General features: G+C 42.8%; 1 protein-coding gene across 3 annotated transcripts in view; it reads left to right on the top strand.

Annotated features, from left to right (window-relative positions):
* bnc1 (basonuclin zinc finger protein 1) overlaps positions 1–17904 on the top strand; it is a 69213-nt gene that overhangs the window by 34271 nt on the left and 17038 nt on the right. The window contains exon 1 of one of the 3 annotated variants that reach the window (XM_065012208.1): positions 9096–9442. The exons of the other annotated variants lie outside the window; for them this stretch is intronic. Within the exon in view, the coding sequence (XP_064868280.1) occupies positions 9428–9442 (15 nt within the window). The 5' untranslated portion in view covers positions 9096–9427. Of the gene's footprint in view, positions 1–9095; positions 9443–17904 lie in introns of those variants that run through there. 3 annotated transcript variants of the gene reach the window in all.

Below are 17904 nucleotides of genomic sequence, written 5' to 3'. Positions count from 1 at the left end.
AAAGATCTTATGAGGGAAAGGGAGGTAGAGAGAAAGATCTTATGAGGGAAAGGGAGGTAGAGAGAAAGATCTTATGAGGGAAAGGGAGGTAGAGAGAAAGATCTTATGAGGGAAAGGGAGGTAGAGAGAAAGATCTTATGAGGGAAAGGGAGGTAGAGAGAAAGATCTTATGAGGGAAAGGGAGGTAGAGAGAAAGCTCTTATGAGGGAAAGGGAGGTAGAGAGAGTGTGTGTGAGAAGCTGCAGAAGCCCCTCTGTGAGTAACTATATCAATGAGTGGGGAGAGTTTGTTGGAAAATGTGTTTACATGGAAACTATGTGTATGTGCGGTGAGGCAGGGTGTGGTTCAGCGTGAGGGTAAAGTTGAGAGGTCACAGTACACCCTCTACTCCTGCTGTAAGTCAGTGGGCATACCTCACCACAGAGCACTCTAAACAACTGACTCATCACTCAGCTGGACTGTTCACCTCATCTTCACTGATACTACCTTATCTTTACTGTCTACAGAACATCTGGGCTAAATTATTCAGATAATACTACTGCTAGTCCCGGGCATGTTCCTGTCACTGGGATGGAGGGGGGTTGCCTACAATATCATAAATCCTCAGCAATTTAACTCCAAGAAAGTTGTATCTGGTATTAAATATACTTAAGTGTCAAAGGTAATAGTGAATTCAAAAATATATTTAAGTATCAAAAGTCAAAGTAAATGGTATAAATAACTGAATAGTCCTTATATTAAGTAAACCAGACGGCACAATTTTATATTGTTCTTATTTTATACGGATAGCCAGGGACACACTCCAACACTCAGACATAATTTACAAACAGAGTATTGGTGTTTAGTGAGTCTGTCAGATCAGAGGCAATAGGGATGACCACGCGTTCTCTTGATAAGTGCGTACCATTTTCCTGTCCTGCTAAGCATTTGAAATGCAACAAGTACTTTTGGGTGTCATGGAAAATGTATCTGAGTAAAAATAAAACATTTCTTTAGGAATGTAGTCGAGTGAAAGTAAAAAAATATATAAATAGTAAAGTACAGATTAGGGTTGTCATGATACCAGTATCACAATACTACGATGCCTGATTTTCCTACAATATTGTGTGCTACATCTTGGAAAATAAATGTGATTCTGGGTGACAACATAAGGCAGCTTGTTTCCAACATTATGACTGTTTTCCTCAGGAAATTCAGTCTGCTTCGTGTTTTGTTTCCTTTACACGATACTGATATTGTGACAACCCAAGTACAGATACCACAAAAAAACTACTTAAGTTTCTTTACACCACTGACCTTAGCTTTATGCTAATGACCATTACAGAATCTTAGCTTTATGCTAATAGTCTTGACAGTATCTTAGGTTTAAGTTAACAGTTATTATAGTAGCTACACTTTATGCTAACACTTGCTTCATGCTAACAGTAATTAGGCTACAGTAATTTTTAGCTTAAGGCTAAAAGTAATTGCAGTATCTTAGTTTTATGCGAAGTGTCAGTACCTTAGCCATATGCTATTAGTTATTATTACAGTATCACGTGCTTTATGCGAGCCTCATTACCGTTAGCCATTCCAGTACGGTATCTTAGCTTTACGCTAACAGATGTGATTAGCTAGCTAGCATGTGGATGGTTGGCACCTGTGTGGAGGAAAGTCTGCCTGTTTCCATGGATGGTTGGCACCTGTGTGGAGGAAAGCCTGTCTGTTTCCAGTTGGTTCTTATCACCACCGGGCTTCCTGCACATATTCACCATTCCTTTCTCATTAAATATTGTCATTACACGCTGCCAAGCTGCAGCTGACTTCATATTAGATCAATACAGTATGTCTCGTTGGTTCAAATTGACACCCTCTTCCTCTCTTTCCTCCACATCTCTGTGATGTACTCTCACAACACTTTCTTCCCTTGACAACCTTGACAGTTTTAAAGAGTCTCCATTAAACTCATAAGTACAACCCCTGATTAATAGTATAGCTTGCGTGTAGCGGTAACTTACATATAGAAGAGTTAACAAAGGGAGCCCTAACGTGAAGTTGCAGGAGACCAGCATAGTTAAACTACTTGCCATTGCAGTCCCCATGTATGTGATGTCACAAGGGGAGAGCCATCCCTGCCTGGAGGTCCACATCACTGTGTGGGATGTAGAGAGAGAGGAGGGAGGAAGGTTGGGACATAAGGAATAAAATTACAGAGGTAGAGAGAGAGACTTTCTGAGGGCCACAGGCCCCTACAGAAGAGAGTGTAAGGAAGATATATATATATATAAAGGTGGCTAAGGCAGTCTGAGGTGTGAAGGTCACAGGCTAGGCCCCTATAGACTATGTCGCCCTGTCCTGGTTCTTAACCCTGGCTCCTAACCTCTAAATCCCTGGCCCAATGAATGCTACTTGTTGTCCCCCGTCCCCTCCCTGGCCGTCCCCCTACTGAGAGATTCCAGAGGCTCCCCTCTCCTGCCTCTCCCCTCTGTCGGCCTCTCAGGGCACCTGGGTCACTCGTTTGTCATCATGACCTTTAACCCCGGCAGGCCAGTGTGCCAGGAGGAATGTCGGAGATGTTTACCTTGGCTGAGACTGATGGTGTCCAGGTGTCTCTCTTCTGTCTTTTTTCTCTCGTTCTTTTCCCCCAGTAATCTGTTTTCCCTCCAGTCAGGCAGGGTAGGGCAGGGAAGGCTTCCCCAGGCTTCACCCCCTAAGACCTGCCTGGTGAAATATGTGAGGGTGAAAGGGAGAAAAATCCCCAGGGCCCGTATTCTCAAAGTCGCAGAGTAGGAATGCTGATGTAGCATCGGTTTCCCCTTTTAGGTCATCATGAATAAGATTATATGGGCAGGGGGGACCTGATCCTAGATCAGCTCTCCTACTCTGAGATGCTTTATGAAATCGGGCCCAGATCTTTTAGGGACAGTTCCTAACTTGTATTTTTTGGGTAACTTCCTTTTTCTTCTCCAAAATTCTCTGATTGTTTTATGCAAACATCCAGGTTTCATACTCCTATTGATCTTAAGTTAATCCACTAAACAAGCCAGCAAGAATGACTATTCTTCATCTATTAACAGTCCACCACAGACACCATATAGCTTTACCTTCAGATTCTAATCGCTTCAAACAAAGCCTCATTGCAAAGAGTCAGGAATGATCTTGAGTGGACAGCATTGAGAGGGGGGGGGGCACAAGAGAGACAGAGAAAGAGATGGGGCAGAGTGAGAAAGCAATGAATGGAGGGAGGGAAATATTGATCAGCTGTTTGTCTGGGTCTGCACTGATCCAGACATATCCTCCCCTCTCCACTCATCCACTTCCCAGTTTCCCCATCAACCAATGGCTTCGCAGGCAAAACATTCCCTCCCATAATGCATTTCACTCATTTTCTCTCTGGACACTCCCAATGGCTCCTTGCTCTCTGCTCTTCTCCTGTACTGGAAACTCCTGTAAAGTTTCCTATGTCTCTCAACAAGCCCAACCACCCCCCACCCCCCGGCCACTAAAGAGCCCATTAACACAGTGTTGTAATGCAAACAGCCGGTCCTAGGAGAACAGGCCAGGTGTTGGGTGGAAAGGGGATGGGGGTCTAATGCAGCCATTACTGTCCGGTGCTCGCTGCGCCTGACAGAGATTATCATAAAAGCATCTTCCCCCTGCCTCTAATGCCCCACAAGCCTGATCAATACTAGACTCACGGGATGGAGACCTGGAAGGATGGAGAGATGAGGGATGAGAAGGACGGGGAGTAGCTTTATTAATCTCTCTCTATTCTCCTTCGTGACCTGATCGGGGGGGTCTGTGAGATTGATTCTAACATGGGACAACAAACTAACTATAGAGGAGAGGAGTAAGAAGCACTTCAAACAACATGAGATGCAACCAACAATCACAACAACATAGGGTGCATCGGTGGTATAGGGCTACATTTAGGATCGGGCATCACTCACATGTGAGTATTACCCCCAAACAAAGAAACAGCGATGCTTAGAGTAAAATGTTAGAGAAAAGTGATCGCTGACTCCAGTTTCCATCTACCTCTCACAACCGTAGGTTTGGAGCGCAATGGTTCCACTTCAGCCAAGTAATGCTTTTTAATCTGACACAATAATAGACAGTGAAGCCAGCTCTCTTCTCTCTCTCTTCTTTCTCTCTCACGCTCTATCCCTTCTTTCTTTCTCTCTATATCCCTTCTCTCTCTTTCTCTCTCTATCTCTTCTCTCTCTTTCTCTCTCTATATCCCTTCACTCGCTTTCTATCCCTTCACTCTCTCTGTCTTTCTCACTCTCTGCGTGTGAGTTGTTTTTGTTTCTGCTAATGTGTTTTCCTGCAGGTGAGCCCCATGTTAGGATCCCTTCACACTCTCTCAACGGCCGATAGAACAGACAGACACATGGTTTGCATCAGTCACCCTCACATATGAGCCAGACCGCTGTCCACAGCTCTCTGAGGGTTCCAGTCCAAAACCTTGATTGGCAGCGAGGGGAACATTATTGTAATGGCGGAGGGACAACGGAAATAAGTAAAGCATCAGACAACATTTTTGTTCTCCAAACAAGGTGGTTGACACTATAGAATAGATGCTAAATAGCAAGTGTTTAATAGTAATTGACGTTTCTGTTACAATTACATTGTTGACAGTAATCTATAGTATTATTTATCTTTAGAGAGTTTTAATGTGCTGCATTTAGTCTAAAATATTGAAATAAGAATCAGATCTATCAGAATGTTCTTCCCTTTCACTGAAGCAACTCACGTAGTTGATATATTTCTCTAGTTGAATGTTAAAACAGGTGCTCTAAACCTACATTTGAAGTGCACTTAGAGACCATCCATGCTTTTACTCTCACTGCTTTAGATTAAACTGGTCTTTATTAAACCACCATGAACGAACACACACACAGAAGCACACTTTAAAACCGTCCACACACACCTACACCAGTGTGTTGCGCCAGCATAATTTACCTTGAGTCAAAATGGCCCTCTAAAAAACGATTCTGCGTTGTTTCTTTTGCATACATGGAGTGATTGTTAACGACTAAACCCATCTTATTACTCACCGAACATTCAACAAACTAAGCTGTATTGGACACGCACATACACATGCCCTGTTTCCCCACTAAATATCTTCCAGCCCAACCACTGACACGTCTGTTTAAAGCCTAATTTGAAGTAAACTCAGGCTCTCTTAGTCTGCGGCCCAAATGGCACCCTATTCCCTATATAGTGCACTACTTTCGACCAGGGCCCATAGGAATAAGGTGCCATTTGGGAAACACCCATGCTCTCTTAGCCTCTCTCTGTCCTCTGTAATGTGATATTAAAGTGACCGTGGATGCGAGAGTGTTTATTGAGTAATGACTGGGGATGACAGGTAAACGCCTGCCATTTGGGGAGGTGACGGTCGGGGCCTGGTACCACAGAGGCTGCTGGATGTAGCCAGAGGCCAGTCCTGCTGAGTGGCTGTGGGTAATGGCTTCTCCTCTACCCTTTTTACTGTCAGCTAAAGTAAAGGCAGACGCACACACACACAGGATAGATGCACATGGTAGATACGTTAACTGCAGACACACACAAGGACACACACACAACCCACACACACAGCTCTTCACAACAAACCACTCCAGTTTGTTCCACCTGGCTGTGTCTGGACAGGCCCAGCCTGGGTCAGGACGACACGGTCGTCACTACCTGGTCATTCCAGAGAGGAGGGAAGTACTTTGGCACTTTATAACCACAAATATGAAAGAACCCTTCCTCTAGTATTTACCTTCATCCTACTAATAATCAGAAGTCTAACCCTAGTTTGGATATAAATAGCTCATGTATTGCCACTTTTGTCTTTTATAGAACGACTACTGATGTTTTAGTTCCTTCAGACATGGTCATCTAGTGACTACCTAGGGGACACGACCTGCCTTTTATAACATACAGAGCCTTAATCAGACAGGAAACAAATTCTATACACAGCTCCCATAATCAGACAGGAAACAAATTATATACACAGCTCCCATAATCAGACAGGAAACACATTCTATACACAGCTCCCATAATCAGACAGGAAACACATTCTCCCATAATCAGACAGGAAACACATCTATACACAGCTCCCATAATCAGACAGGAAACACATTCTATACACAGCTCCCATAATCAGACAGGAAACACATTCTATACACAGCTCCCATAATCAGACAGGAAACACATTCTATACACAGCTCCCATAATCAGACAGGAAACACATTCTATACACAGCTCCCATAATCAGACAGGAAACACATTCTATACATAGCTCCCATAATCAGACAGAAAAGTTAGCCTAGTGGTTAGTGATGGGCCAGTAACTGAAAGGTTGCTAGATTGAATCCCCGAGCTGACAAGGTAAAAATCTGTTGTTCTGCCCCTGAACAAGGCAGTTAACCCACTGTTCCTAGACCGTCATTGTAAATAAGAATTTGTTGTTAACTGACTTACCTAGTTAAATAAAGATTTTAAAAAATCAGACAGGAAACACACTCTATACACAGCTCCCATAATCAGACAGGAAACACATTCTATACACAGCTCCCACAAGGGAACTGCTCCCATAATCAGTTGCTCCCATAATCAGACAGGGAACGCCCCATAATCAGCAGGCGCTCCCATAATCACAGAAACACATTCTATACACAGTGAAAGAGAGAGATTTTCAACATCTGAGACAGACAACGTAGACTTTCTGAGCCTGGTGAGCACTCTATAGCACAGCTGACCAAAACCTGAGACAGAGGTCTTCTGATAGGCACTCTCTGTTTTGGTTCATTATGATACAGCAGAGAGAGAATAATCAGTGATCATTGTTTCATTGAATCATACATCATCTCACATTTCATGTCAAATTAGTTATATTTTTGCCATGTAAAAAAATGACGTTTTGTTAGCTTTTCACAGTAAGATGCCAGTTCGGTAATCCACTTTCAATGTTTCACTATGAGGAGAAGCAAAATAAATATTGTTTATAAAACCAGCGCTGAAAAAATGTACAAAGATTCTGTCACCTTAACAAACTAAATCTAATACTGATTTAAATGTTTATTTATTAATTATTGTTTTGTACAAAAACAAGTTTATGGTAAAGTTGTCTCAAATAAACCATTGATATTTCCAAGTCCAAGCCAAACATTCATACCAACACAACTCATCCTCAAGCATTATTATGATTATTTTCGGAAACCAAAACGCCAACATATAAATAACAGCGTGACCTCTTTCTCTGCACATGGTGTTTATTTACTGTGGTTTTAGCGGGAGCCTCCTCCGTTCCGCCACCCTTGGGGCGTGCATACGGCAACAGCGGTTCTAGCCTACCGTAGAACAGCAATCTAACCAACCAGCAGGACCTCATAATCCAACCCAGGTCTCTGTGTCCGTCCGTCTGTCTGTCTGTTTGGTATGCATCCCCTAGGTAAGGAATAAATGAAGAGTTCCAGGCGTATGTATCTCCCTGACGGGGAAGAAGGACTGAAGCGCCTCCACCCCACGTTGCATGCCTGATTGACTATCTCTCCTGATCCATGTGTAATAACATCATAACATTTGGGCTTATTCACAAATCAGAAAAGCTTTGATGTCATGTGTGAAAGTAATGGAGGGTTAATATCCAACTTCAAGGGTTATTAGATAGGTTTTTATCAGTTACCGTCCCAGACGCTCTCTGCAAATTCTGTAAATACTTAGATTTATACTTAATGCTTATAAAAAAAAATGCGGCCTGAGATGTTTAGCATCTGAGTGATTTATTTTCCTGGTGGAAACCCTCTCCCCTCTCCTCTCCTCCGCTGGTAGCTAACAAAGCACAGGTAGGACAGACAGACAGACAGAGGCAGCAACAGCATACCTGTTTAAACCTGCTGTGTAATTTGTGGATTAGCAGACGCCCCTAATGGCTAAGATCCACAACAGGAGAGAGCTTTCTCTGAGAGCGAGAGAGACAGACACAGAGCGACAAAGTCAAATAAAATACATTGACAAAGGAGAACAAAGAGATGAAAGGAGATGGACAGGAAGGAGAGAGAGAACATTTGAAACGGTGAAGGAGTTAATGAGGAAGAGTGAATTAGAGACATGTAAAAACAGGAGAGAGCGATAGAGAGAGAGTATTAGGCTACTCTGCTTATAGCAGACTTTGCAGGGTGCTCTGACCTCTAACCCCTGCGAGTTGCTCATAATTGAAGCAACAACAAAAAGAAACAGTCAGATGCTTCATTAGCATTTTTCTCTGACATGGTTTAAGTGTGTCACCATGAGACAATAGCCCTAAACACTGATGTGAAACAGTCACTGTGGGCCATTTCTGAATGAGTGAACACACATTTTGTCACTGTTTTTATCATTATGATAATTGAAAACTAAAGACAATTGATTATTCACACAAAGATAAATTTACTCCTGCACATTTATTTGGATGATCATGTTCTTGAATAAGGTGGATTTAAGGTCCAATACGCTGTCACACACAGGTGTGTGTGTGCATGTGTGTGTGTGTGCGTGCGTGCGCGGGAGTCAATTGTATCATTGATAACTGGCTTGGAGTTATTCTACCTTGTGTTCTGTCAGAAAGGTGTGTGAAGAAATGTGTCCGAGTGAGCAGGGACAATAATGTTTCAGAAGTATTGTGAATGTACTTTGTCCTAAAGAAATACTTAACACAGAGACTGACACATTCCTGACGGCACAAGGCACAACTTGTTATGGAGGCTGTTCACAGAGCTCCATTAAGGTGAACACACACAACCATGCTGGACTGAGCTCTCTGCTCTGAGAGGGGCAGCATTGATTTAAAGCATTACTCAGGCTGAGAGAGAGAGGGAGAGGAAAGGAAAGAGAGAGGGAGAGGTAGAGTCTCTCCTGACTGCATTAGGAGTGCCTCCAGCCTTTGTGATTCCTTTTGATCAAATCTCTGTGAAAGATGAGTGTCATGCCCTCTTCTAGCCAGCTGTGAGGGGGGCTGCCCTGTGACTATGGGGGTGGGAGTGTGTGTGTGTGCGCGTGTGTTTGTGCGATTGCTCTGCTGGCTGGGGAGGGAGCAGGCAGCTGAGGTGAGAATGCCGAGTGGGAGAGTGGGAGGATCTCATTCCAATCCCCTGTGCCCGGTTTCAACACACACACTCACACACACATTCTACAGAGCACATCTTGAGTAGTTTAGAGCCAGTCCTCAGCAACATAGGAAGAGAGAGTGGAAAAAGGTGTGTGTGTGAGTAAGAGTAGTACGTTTATTGTTTTTTTATGTGGTGTGAGCGTTGAGGACAGTGTGTGTGTGTGTGTGTGACAGTGTGTGTGACAGAGTGCTGGCGTGTGATGGCTCTTTTGCGTTAGTACTTGTTCAGACGGGAGAGTTGGAGGCAGTTCTTTTGTAGGACTCGCAGGGAATGGCAAACTACACGGTAACCCTGGAAACCTATCTCTAATGACAATGGCTGAGGTGAGAAACATCTTGTCTTATTTCTTTTCCACATTCTTCTCCTCTTTTCTCTCCTTTAGCCAAATCTTGCTACATGCTCCTGAGGTAGACATGAGAAAAACGTGTATCGTTGTAGCGCTGTCGTTTCCCAGCGTTTGCTGATGCCGTCATTATTCATGTTTATTCACAGAATGCGCCTGGTTTGCATTCAGTAACTTCTAGATCATTTCTCGTCTCTTTTTTCCACGTGAATCATTTGGTGATTGATGTTTGCGTCCTGGCCGGGCTGTGTCCATGCTTGCTGAGGGAGGTAGAGGTTGTCCTTACCTGCCATAAGACGCTGCTTACTTACTGCGGCAACTCCCTTAAAACAAAAGGAGGAACTTTAAAGCAGCCAACCAGGCAGGAAGTTGTTTTAACCTGACAATATGACTACAGGCCCTCCTCTGTTATATATTCCAACTCAGGGATAGTTATCCATGTTTCTATTATATTCCAACTCAGGGATAGTTATCCACATGGTTCTGTTATATTCCAACTCGGGGCTCATTATCCACGTTTCTATTATATTCCAACTCAGGGCTAGTTATCCACGTTTCTATTATATTCCAACTCAGGGATAGTTATCCATGTTTCTATTATATTCCAACTCAGGGATAGTTATCCATGTTTCTATTATATTCCAACTCAGGGATAGTTATCCATGTTTCTATTATATTCCAACTCAGGGATAGTTATCCATGTTTCTATTATATTCCAACTCAGGGATAGTTATCCACGTTTCTATTATATTCCAACTCAGGGATAGTTATCCACGTTTCTATTCTATTCCAACTCAGGGCTAGTTATCCACGTGGTTCTATTATATTCCAACTCAGGGATAGTTATCCACGTTTCTATTATATTCCAACTCAGGGATAGTTATCCACATTTCTATTATATTCCAACTCAGGGCTCATTATCCACGTTTCTATTATATTCCAACTCAGGGCTAGTTATCCACATGGTTCTATTATATTCCAACTCAGGGACAGTTATCCACATGGTTCTATTATATTCCAACTCAGGGCTAGTTATCCACGTTTCTATTATATTCCAACTCAGGGCTCATTATCCACGTTTCTATTATATTCCAACTCAGGGCTAGTTATCCACATGGTTCTATTATATTCCAACTCAGGGACAGTTATCCACATGGTTCTATTATATTCCAACTCAGGGCTAGTTATCCACGTTTCTATTCTATTCCAACTCAGGGCTCATTATCCACATGGTTCTATTATATTGCAACTCAGGGCTCGTTATCCACATGGTTATATTCTATTCAAACTCAATATTTACATTTTAGTAATTTAGCAGATGCTCTTACCCAGACCAACTTACAGTAGTGAGTGCATACATTTTCGTACATTTTCATACTGGTCCCCCATTGGAATCGAACCCACAATCCGCAACTAAGCCACACGGGACCTTTGTGTGTTTGTCTAAGCTATTCCTTCATTTGAATGATTTGCTGATTTATACAGTTGCTTCTCTTCCTTTCCAAGTTAGTGCTGGTATATACAGAAGTTTCCATTCTATTCTAACTGGGTGCTGCTTGTAATTTGGTCTATCCCAGTGGAGGGTTTATTTAGTGGTCCTGTCATTTGTTTCATTACTACTGTGTTTCCCAGCACTCTCTCTCCCTCAGCCTGTTGCTGTGTAGCCCTGTACAGAAGACTGACTGCCAAGGCGTGCTCAGTCTGTTGCTGTGTAGCCATGTATAGAAGACTGCTAAGGCATGCTCAGTCTGTTGCTGTGTAGCCCTGTATAGAAGACTGACTGCTAAGGCATGCTCAGTCTGTTGCTGTGTAGCCCTGTATAGAAGACTGACTGCTAAGGCATGCTCAGTCTGTTGCTGTGTAGCCCTGTACAGAAGACTGCTAAGGCATGCTCAGTCTGTTGCTGTGTAGCCCTGTATAGAAGACTGACTGCTAAGGCATGCTCAGTCTGTTGCTGTGTAGCCCTGTATACAGAAGACTGCTCAGTCTGTTGCTGTGTCCCTGTAGGCATGCTGCTAAGGCATGCAGTCTGTTGCTGTGTAGCCCTGTACAGAAGACTGCTAAGGCATGCTCAGTCTGTTGCTGTGTAGCCCTGTACAGAAGACTGCTAAGGCATGCTCAGTCTGTTGCTGTGTAGCCCTGTACAGAAGACTGCTACAGGCATGCTCAGTCTGTTGCTGTGTAGCCCTGTACAGAAGACTGCTAAGGCATGCTCAGTCTGTTGCTGTGTAGCCCTGTACAGAAGACTGCTAAGGCATGCTCAGTCTGTTGCTGTGTAGCCCTGTACAGAAGACTGCTAGGCGTGCTCAGTCTGTTGCTGCTGTAGCCCTGTACAGAAGACTGCTAAGGCATGCTCAGTCTGTTGCTGTGTAGCCCTGTACAGAAGACTGCTAAGGCATGCTCAGTCTGTTGCTGTGTAGCCCTGTACAGAAGACTGCTAAGGCATGCTCAGTCTGTTGCTGTGTAGCCCTGTACAGAAGACTGCTAAGGCATGCTCAGTCTGTTGCTGTGTAGCCCTGTACAGAAGACTGCTAAGAAGGCATGCTCAGTCTGTTGCTGTGTAGCCCTGTACAGAAGACTGCTAAGGCATGCTCAGTCTGTTGCTGTGTAGCCCTGTACAGAAGACTGCTAAGGCATGCTCAGTCTGTTGCTGTGTAGCCCTGTACAGAAGACTGCTAAAACATGCTCAGTCTGTTGCTGTGTAGCCCTGTACAGAAGACTGCTAAGGTCTGTTGCTGTGTATGCTCAGTCTGTTGCTGTGTAGCCCTGTACAGAAGACTGCTAAGGCATGCTCAGTCTGTTGCTGTGTAGCCCTGTACAGAAGACTGCTAAGGCATGCTCAGTCTGTTGCTGTGTAGCCCTGTACAGAAGACTGCTAAGGCATGCTCAGTCTGTTGCTGTGTAGCCCTGTACAGAAGACTGCTAAGGCATGCTTGCTTTAGCTCCTCTCTCTGTCTCTATGTGTGCTGGCTTCTGGCCACTCACTAGTGGAATGTAATTTAAGAGCAGCCTAATGTTTTGTTGCAGCCATAATGTAACAATTAGCACAAGTGTCTGTGTGGTGCTGTTAGGCGCAAACACTCACTCTCTTTCTCTCTGTCTCTCTGTGTTGGGAGGTGTGAACAACACACCACAACCACATCTTGTTCTGCAGAGTGTGTATGTGTGTTGTGTTCTGACCTTTAAATCTAGGTGACAGGTATTTAATGGAATCTTGATTATATTAACTTCTTTCAGGTGAATATAGAACTAAAAACAGAGGTCCTTCAAGCTTCTCGGCAGATTTAATACCGTCTTTGTTATCGACTCACATGGCCTTGCTTGGTGTTTTTCTATCTCCTCCTTGTTTTTGTGATAGAGAATGAACTCTCCAATAGACTTCTTTAACACAATATGTCCCATCTGATCCAAGACTGGTTTGTACAGTAACAGCATTGTATCATTACCACAGTTCTTTGTGATGAACATCATTTTTTTGGCCTGAATATTGTTTATTGTATTTAAGTTAATATTGCTAATTTTAATATTCAAATGTATGTTGTACCCAGAATTCAGCGTGTTGCTGTCACTGGTACAGTGTTCTGTTGAACATGAGCCGTTTTTGTTTTAAAATATGTTATTAACACATAGTTGTTACGAGCATAATTATACGACAAATGTATTAGATCAACTTGTAAAGTAACACAGTTAAGTGCTACCACATTTACATAGCAATTACAGTGGCACATCCTTTCATTGAGCTGTTTTGGTAACAGTTTTGTACCTGTCATATCTGATGTAAATGGAGGAAAATAACTTCATAATAGGACTCTCAGGACACAAAAGCTCTGAGAATCCTTTGGCTGTTAGACATGTTTGTCACACTAGAATAATGGGTTATTCATTAAAAACATCACTGCTCTAAATGATATTGAAGCCACGACATAGAAGCATATACTATTTTTGATTCCAGGGGACAGTTTTAATACTCGCCATTGCATCCTGTATCAAAAGGTTGGCTGGTCCTCATTAAAGTCCCATAGAGCACGTCATTACTCTCTTTTTGTTTAGAAAGCTTTCCTGCACAAGCTTCCAACTTACCTAACTTTGTTGTTAAAGTATAAAAACACCAGATACAGGTTTGTTTAACGCTTGAGGTTCCTCGGGTCTCCACCGAACTAGGTAAATCCGCTTTTAGTTTTAAAGCACCTCATTGCTGGAACCAAGTACCAAATATATTACAATTGGATGTTCTGGTGCCACTCAGGCAATTGAAAATATTGATTGGGGACCTTCATACTGTGGAATGTAACTGTTTTTCTTGAATATTTGTGTTGTGGTGTATTTTAATGACTTATTTTACATTGTATCTGATTTTGATTTGATTGTGTCTTATGAATTGTATATGCAGGACCCTGGTCTCAATGGTGACTCCCTGTTTAAATAAAGGTAAAACAAATCATAAAAAATATCAAATGAATGTGATTGAATAAAATTGCTGAATACTGTACAACTACCAGGTAGACACAGGTAGATGCTTCCAGTCTACAGAATAAGATGTTTGGATGTGCATTAATAAGGCATGTAGACAAACAGACATAGTTTCTAAACAGAGTTCATATCTAATCATTACAAAACAAGGCCAACCAAGTTACTCTCCATGGTATTTGAAAATGCCTTTTATTTCCTTGACATGTTCAGTGGAACCATTGAAAACAGATTTCTGGCTCTGTGTTAGTGAGCTGGCTGTTGACTTATCTCTCTCTGAACTGGCTCCACCTCACCCTCTGAACTGAGTGGGATGATAATGTGACTTTCTCTCTCTGTTTCTCTCTTCCTCTCTCTGTGTCTCTTTCTCTTTCTCTCTCTCTCTCTCTCTCTCTCTCTTTCTCTCTCTGTTTCTCTGTCTCTTCCTTCTTTGTCTCTCATACTCTATTTTTCTCCCTCTCTTCCCTTGGTTCCCATTCTCCTTAACTCTCTCTTTCTTTCTTTCTCGCTCTCTCTCTCTGGGTGTGAGTGTGTGTCTCAGTGCTGTAGGGCCCCGGGGCAGAACAGAGCAGGGCTGGGCTCCTCTGAGCTGGGCTGCTGTGTGTGTGTGTGTGCAGCGGCTGCAGCCTGCCAGCCCAGTCAGCTTCATTAGCTTCATGATGGTCCGTCAGCGAGGGGCTTCTGCTGCAGCCTGCACCCCCTCCAGCCAGTCCCAGGGCATGATCCGCCCCTCTGCGCCCCAGCCTCCCCCCCCTCCTACAGCCCCCTTGAGCCCCTCTCCACTCCAGCCCTGCGCTGCCACCGAGAGGCTTGTGAGGATTTGTCAGCCAGATGTGACAAGATTGTCAAGAGGCAGGCGAGAGAGAGAGGGGAGATATGATATTAATCAGAGCGTAGCTGGGAGCTAAACTCTCTCCGACGCAGTGTACTAACATGTTCCTCTCATTTACTATACACTCCCTCGCTCCCTCTCTTTCTCTCTCTCGCCGCCGCTACTCTCCCACAGCTATCTCTCTCTCTCTCGATGTCTCTCTCTCCTCTCCTCTAACGGGTGAACTGCTGGGGAGACAGTAATAAAAGTTGTGGCTTTTCTTTTTCTTCATCTGTGATTTGTGTTTTTATGTAGACGAGACTAACCCACTTTTCATGGAGATTCAGGTAACTTTTTGTTTTCAGGTGTTGTGTTGAAACTGGCAGTGTGTGTGTGCTTGCATGTGTGTGTGTGTGTGTGTGTGCTTGCGTGTGTGTGTGTGTTTGCTCTGTGATTGACTGCTGAATTAGGAGGAATAATGAGTTTTTCACGCTGTCTTTGGTCTCCATTGACTCCTAATAGGCTAAAGCATAGCCTGTCACTACTTGCACAAGCAGAGCCTTAGCTTCTCATGCTTTGCTCTCACATTTCACTCTTAGGACAGGAGTTCAAACTCTCACTTTTCATCTTTTAACCTATTTTTAAAGCAGAATCCTGTAAAAAAAAAAAATAAAAAAAAAAGAAGAAGTTTTATTTCAGTCTAAAATGGGGCTATTGGATTTCAAACCAAGTGAGTTGTGTGTCAGATAGAAAGGCTGGTGAACATGTCTAGGAGATGTCCTTTAACTGGGTGGGTGACGTTCACAGTTTTCCCAGCCACTTTGTGATATAGGGTCATTCCTTTAAAAACACTCCACTGAAATACTACTGCTATTTTTATTTTAGAGGGGATGCCGTACGTGTTCAAGTTCACACTGGGTCGTGTTACATACATAACATCTTTATATCAGTCTGTTTTAAGTAGCTCAACACTTGTCATCAATTAGCTTAGCGTTATAACTGCCACACAGCCGTACATGTGTTTCAGTGGCGTATGATTTATGAATGTGGCCATGTTCTGTGCATGTGTAACACACACTCACACACACTGAGATGTTCAGAAGCAGGAAGTCCTCTGTCTGTGAACCATTAGCTACTGGTTTATATCTCCTGGTTTTATCTCCTGGTTTTATCTCCTGGTTTTTGACCACTTGTTTTCATGCTGCAGATAGTTTTTTTTACACACAGCGACATCCTACACTGCTGTATTCCTAAATCCTATTTCCTGTAGCTGCTCCGTGCTAGTCTGTGTGTTTTATTAGAGGAATTCTGCAGGACTTTCTTAGTTCCTGGTACTACCAGGCTGCTCTGTATTTTGGCTGCAGTTTTGGCCTGGAATGAAGATATGAGGAAAATATGTGTGTCAGTGTTTGTTACAGATGGTTTCACTGTGCTATATCTTGGGTTTTTATAGATGTTTTTGCACTGTATAAATAAATGTGATAGATTCGAACAATGTTTCTAGCTTATCTGAATAAATGTCTTTCAAATGAAAAGTGCGTCTTGATGCAGAGAGGTGATGTGGTTTATCCATTTTCTATGGTGTCATGTGTTAAATGATATGAAGACATTTGAACAGAAACATTACACAAGTTTTTCTTAATTGTTTTGCCTAACACTCTCTGCATTTCTATTACCGAACACATATAGATTGTTTAATGTTAACTAGTAACTTTAAAAACAATTCTGCACATTTCAGATTTAAAAAATATATAATCCTACATACTGTAGGTCTAAAATGGGCATTAGGTCTGTGTACATTATCACTTTTGAAATGAGAGAGGGAGAGAGAGATCCTCCATAAATATACTACATACACATACTGAGTGTACAAAACATTAGGAACACTGCTCTTTCCATGACATAGACTGACCAGGTGAAAGCTACAGTATGATCCCTTATTGATGTCGCTTCAATCAGTGTAGATGAAGGGAAGGAGACAGGCTAAAGAAGTGCCTTTGAACAGGGTATGGTAGTAGGTGCCAGGCGCACCGGTTTGAGTGTGTCTAGAACTACAACGCTGCTGGATTTTTCACCCTCAACAGTTTCTCGTGTGTATCACAAATGGTCCACCACACAAAGGAATTGAGGCTGTTCTGAGGGCAAAAGGTGGTGCAACTCAATATTAGGAAAGTTCCCAATGTTCCTAATGTTTAGTACACTCAGTTCCTTGCCAGCCAGTTGAATTTCTTATCCCATTCCATTCCAGTCTTTACCATCTTGGCACAGGCACAGCTAGTTTCACATTGTGTGGCAATCTGCACCAATCCTCTCCTAATTGATTTGCTTTCCACTAAATGATTCCAACATGACCCAGTCAATACACACTGTCACACCCCACAGCTGTTCCCTTCCCTCCCGTCTTGCTCTGAACCACTGACTGCTGTTGACTCTATAAACCAAACCAGTGTGGATATTATGGACATATGGCAGGATTTATTTTACGAGCCGGAGAGGAACAATTTAAATGTTTCTGTCAAGGATGTTATGGCTGTGACGCAGAAGTGACTGGAGACTATTTCTGAGTCCCTAGATTGTGCACTATTATTGAACAGGGCCCTGTGCACTACATTAGAAATAAGGTTCCACCAGGGACATAGACCCTGAACTCCCAGACACTGAATATAGTGAATAACTGACCTACTGGATGATTTAACACTCTGGCCTGCATGGGTCTGTATATAGTGAATAACTGATATACTGGATGATTTAACACTGGCCTGCATGGGTCTGTATATAGTGAATAACTGATATACTGGATGATTTAACACTCTGGCCTGCATGGGTCTGTATATAGTGAATAACTGACCTACTGGATGATTTAACACTCTGGCCTGCATGGGTCTGTATATAGTGAATAACTGATATACTGGATGATTTAACACTCTGGCCTGCATGGGTCTGTATATAGTGAATAACTGATATACTGGATGATTTAACACTGGCCTGCATGGGTCTGTATATAGTGAATAACTGATTTACTGGATGATTTAACACTGGCCTGCATGGGTCTGAATATAGTGAATAACTGATATACTGGATGATTTAACACTGGCCTGCATGGGTCTGTATATAGTGAATAACTGATTTACTGGATGATTTAACACTCTGGCCTGCATGGGTCT

This window comes from Oncorhynchus nerka, linkage group LG27 (genome assembly GCF_034236695.1).
Source record: "Oncorhynchus nerka isolate Pitt River linkage group LG27, Oner_Uvic_2.0, whole genome shotgun sequence".
Taxonomy (NCBI): domain Eukaryota; kingdom Metazoa; phylum Chordata; class Actinopteri; order Salmoniformes; family Salmonidae; genus Oncorhynchus; species Oncorhynchus nerka.
This window is presented reverse-complemented; position numbering and strand designations above follow the sequence as displayed.